Here is a 4,734-nt window from a genome sequence, read left to right on the forward strand (position 1 = left end):
AATCATGGCAACTGTGTTTTGGGACCATAAAGGCATTCTCCTCATTGACTTTTTGGCCTATGGGGAGACAATTAATACTGCACAGTACTGTGAAACCTGAAAGCACTATGGAGGGTGATACGGAACAAAAGAAGAGGAATGTTAACGAAGGGAGTGTGCTTGTTATATGACAAAGCGCTTCTGCACACAGCCAACGCCACACACCAATTTCTGGATTCATTCGGTTGGAACATTATCAACCGCCCCGCTCACAGTCCTGACCTGATACCTTCTGATTTTCATCTTTTCTCTTCTCTGAACGTGTTTATGGGTGGAAAATTGTTTTTTACCAACTATGAGGTCCACAGTGCTATAAAGCAATGGGCCCGAGAGACGGCGGGAGATTTTTGACGAAGGTATCAGAAAGCTCATTCCTTGACTTACGAAGTGCATTGAAATTGAAGGAAACTACGTCGAAAAATAGTGTTTGTTGTACCTTTCTGAGTATGTAAATTTCTCATAAGTATATTGCTGTTTAATATAAAAAAAATTAGTACCTGTTGTGGATATGCCTTGTAGTATTATTGTAAGAGAAATGAAAGGGATATCGTTGTTAGTGTAAATTCATACAGGTTGTTAGAAACATGAGTGCCAAAATTTGAATCGGTCCATATCCAAATGTTTAAGAAATGCTTTAAAATTTGTAAATAATAAGCAATTTTGATATGGTATTTTTCTTTGTGTTAAGTTTTTATAATTTTTTTTATTCCATTGGATTTTTAAAGTTTTGTTTTATATGTTTATAACAAATATTTCTCCCCTAATACTTACATATTCAACACATTATTCTTTGTACTAAATCAGGATAATTTTAAATATTTGCACTGATTCGAAAACTTGTTAATCGCTAAATACTATTAAATTAAGGCAGTCATGTTGCTAATACCTTGTATTATCAGGGTTTGCTTTGGATATTTGTAAACATTGCTTCTTTGTCTATGCAGAACCCCAAATGGGGCCAACCTGTGGGCGTCTTCTTGTTCTTGTGCAAAAGGGAAAGCGCTTTATTTCATCCGGTAAGATTTATAATCTTTCTATTACGATATTTCAGTTCTTAGTGCTGGCAGGTGGTTGTGTGTTACTATACTGGAAGCCATAGAAATCAATAAGATATGTAACGCTCAGACTTGTAGTTATGCTCGAAAAAAAGGTATTGGTAATTAAGCACATATAGAATTTTAATTTAAGTATAAATCGTAGAAACAAAAGTAAATGTAGTTTTATTGTCAGTGCCAAATTATAAATTATTTATTAAATATGTACGTTGGTCACATAATAACATTCTACTACTTCTAACTTTTTGCTTTTTGGAAAAAGTTAAATCAGAGTTCTTCTTGTAATTTCAAAACAGTATTGAAAGTTGCATTTTGAAAATATGTAAACCAAACTTTTGTTATTTTTTTTAATTGTAAACGCTGTATATTTTTACATACATATTTTAGGTTTTCTGAACTTCATATTCAATAAATTTTTTTTGACCACATTGTATAAAAACTGCAAAATTTTCATGTCAAATCCGATTAATTAGGTCTTCCTCTACAAAATGTCCAATTCGCACACAAAAATAAACCTGTGCTTCCGGGAAAACTAAATTTTGCTGACAGTCTGCATCTGTTAAGGTCCTTGTTTGTTTCACAATCACTTTCTAGTGCATATATTGCACTTATGACACTCTTTTCGCCATATTTCTCTTACAGTTAGAGATAAACTTTTTAAACTTTATTTTATTTAACAAAATATGTATAACTATACAGGGTGTTCTGTGTAAAAAAAGTTTTTTAGAAATTTTGTCTTAAAAATAAATCCGATTTTCATTCTTAAGACGAAAATAAAAATGTTAAATTTATGATTGTATTTTCTTAATTTTTTAACACTAAACTAACTATATTTGCGTTATATTTCGCATCAATTAACTTAATTTCTACAGAAAATGTTTTTTACTTGACAAACATTGTCTTCTATATGAGAGTGGTAATTTTGCAAACAAAATAATATTTCTAACTCAAGATCAAATTATTTTTTAAGGAAATTTTAAGGAAAAAGCATAATAAATTGTGTTCCTAAGTATTGTTTTAAAATAAAAAAAAAAATCATAAAATTTTATTGTAGGTGCAATAGCAAAATAGATAAGAAGTGTAGAATGTCAATTCCTTATATTCGAATTGTGCTGCAAAAAGTAGTAATATTAAAGACATATATTTTCTTAGTAATAATTTATTCTAAATGAAGCCTTGATAAGTTGNAGGTTTCAGACAATTTTTATAAGCCCTAAAACAACATGTTATCAAGTCTCAGTCCCACAAAGCCATAAAATATATGTCAGGGTTCATAACATTTGTTTGTGAAATGTATCTAACTAAAATTGCTACTATTTAGAAGTCACTAAAAAGTACTAAAATTGACCAATAAATTACAACCACTTCATGAAATTTACCGCAATTTCTGTATTACAAATACTAATTTATTTAATTGAAAAATGTTACATGAAAAACAGGTTTTACACAGATCCTTACACTTTTTAGGAAAATCACATAATGAAAATATTTATTGCAAAGTGACATTGGGACCTCAGGAACAACAAACTGATATTGCAAAAGAAAACATTAATAACGGCAATATTCCCCAAAGTGGTATACCACAAATACCTTCTCTTGTGTGGAATTACAGTATGCAATTTCAGTTAAGGAATATTAACCAAGAAGTGCTTACGTTTGTTGTGTTGGAACAAAATCCATTTGCGCCAGACGGTAAGTTTTTAAATATATATACATATTCATAGAAAAATATATTAATAATTTTTTTTTCAAAACTGTATTAAAATAGTATATTACGTAATAAGTGTTGTAAAAAGCATTTTACGCACGAATGGAAAAGTTACGCACGACACCGCGTGCGTAATTCTATGAGTGTGTAATTGCATTACACCACGTATTACGTACTATACTTTACCTACGACCAATACTTTAAATACTTAAAAACACACCGTCTGCGATCAATGCAAGATTCCTATTACGTCGTACGGTAAAAAAAACGCACACTTTTCCTAGCAACCGCCTAGCAACGGCCAATACAATACTTTTTGTATTGATCGTTGCTAGGCAGTTGCTAGGAAAACTATACGATTTTTTTACCAAGCTGTGCGTTTTTTTTACCGTACGATGTAATAGGAATCTTTCATTGATCGCAGACGGTGTGTTTTTAAGTATTTAAAGTAGTGGCTGTAGGTAAAGTATAGTACGTAATACGTGGTGTAATGCAATTACGCACTCATAGAATTACGCACTCGCCGCTACGCGGCATCGTGCGTAACTTTTCCATTCGTACGTAAAATGCTTTTTACAACACTTATTACGTAATATACTATTACCTACGACCACTACTTTAAATACTTAAAAACATACCGTCTGCGATCAATGCAAGATTCCTATTACGTCGTACGGTAAAAAAATCGCACAGCTTGGTAAAAAAATCGTACAGTTTTCCTAGTAACCGCCTAGCAACGGTCAATACAAACAGTATTGTATTGACCGTTGCTAGGAAAACTGCGTTTTTTTTACCGTACGTAATAGGAATCTTACATTGATCGCAGACAGTGTGTTTTTAAGTACTTACAGTAGTGGTCGTAGGTAAAGTTAATTTTTGTGTGACATCTGTCGGATATCAATCAAAAATTGTTTTTTTTGTTTACAGGATGTAAAGTAAAAGTGTATTGTGTATGAGATTCTTTTTACTGCACACATGTAAAATTGCAAAAGTAAGTTTGGCAACATACAAGTGCATTAAAAAAAGGATTACATACAATGCTTATTTGGATCCATGCATACTAATTCACTGAATCACTGTGTCACTAAAAAGTTAATATTTTTGCATCAGATTATAGTCCATTTTAATAAAGCAAAAAAGTTGGTGAAAAGCAAAATCAACCTGTCTGAGTTTTAGAATTACGTGTTACTTTACGAGCACACTGTATAATTTGATTATTTTTTTTTTAGAGTTTTTAGGTAGAGCTGAACTGAAATTGAAGGATATACTGAAAGAATCGCAAAATCACAATGGTCCAATAACTAAAAAATTAATTTTACATCAAGTTGAATCCGGAGAACTTGTTGTTAAATTGGATTTACATCTATTTAATAGCTATTAGACGAAATATTGTTTTTGTTTAAGATTTTACTGTAGATAATATATTTGTATAGTTCTGTTAATGTTATTAATTCTCTATTTTTATACTGTTATATTTGATGTTTAATAATTTGTATACAACCTTTATTCAATCAAATTTCACTTGCTCACTATATACATATTTATACAAATATTTTTTGATTCATCGTTTACGGTGATAATATTTTGTTTCATTTATATGTATGATTAGTATTATTATCTGACAATACATATAATCATACTATTGTATGCTTCTCTGCAGTATTTATAACAAAATGTAATATTTGTAATAAAAAAATACATGTATGTAATTGCTATTTACAGTTCATTTTTTCTATGAAAAATAATAAGTACCAGTGGCGGCTCTTGACTTCTACAACAGGGAATTAAATATAATTAGGTATGTATTTTATTTTAAGTACCTACTATTGAAATATAGGGAAAATGTACTCAACATTATTTTTTATAAAATTCTTCTGCTTTTGTCCGAAATAAACTTCAAACCTCAAAAAAATTAGATCTTAAAATGTAATA

The 4,734-nt window shown here is 30.2% G+C and overlaps 1 protein-coding gene across 1 annotated transcript; it reads left to right on the forward strand.

Moving 5' to 3' along the window:
* The first annotated feature begins 986 nt into the window (after positions 1-986).
* Positions 987-4,517, forward strand: LOC111692958 (intersectin-1-like). The gene is made up of 3 exons (XM_023457093.1): positions 987-1,055; positions 2,562-2,786; positions 4,032-4,517. The coding sequence occupies exons 1-3, from the start codon at positions 992-994 to the stop codon at positions 4,181-4,183; spliced, it is 441 nt and encodes a 146-aa protein (XP_023312861.1). The 5' UTR covers positions 987-991; the 3' UTR covers positions 4,184-4,517.
* The last annotated feature ends 217 nt before the right edge of the window (positions 4,518-4,734 follow it).

Source organism: Anoplophora glabripennis, unplaced genomic scaffold (genome assembly GCF_000390285.2).
Source record: "Anoplophora glabripennis isolate ALB-LARVAE unplaced genomic scaffold, Agla_2.0 scaffold5552, whole genome shotgun sequence".
NCBI lineage: Eukaryota > Metazoa > Arthropoda > Insecta > Coleoptera > Cerambycidae > Anoplophora > Anoplophora glabripennis.

What these genes read in the sequence shown, in the direction of transcription:
- LOC111692958 (XM_023457093.1), top strand. Translation starts at nt 992, where the DNA reads ATGGGGCCAACCTGTGGGCGTCTTCTTGTTCTTGTGCAAAAGGGAAAG. An exon ending in AAAGCGCTTTATTTCATCCG is followed by an intron (nt 1,056 to 2,561) that starts GTAAGATTTATA and finishes TACACTTTTTAG; the next exon opens with GAAAATCACATAATGAAAAT. An exon ending in AAATCCATTTGCGCCAGACG is followed by an intron (nt 2,787 to 4,031) that starts GTAAGTTTTTAA and finishes TTTTTTTTTTAG; the next exon opens with AGTTTTTAGGTAGAGCTGAA.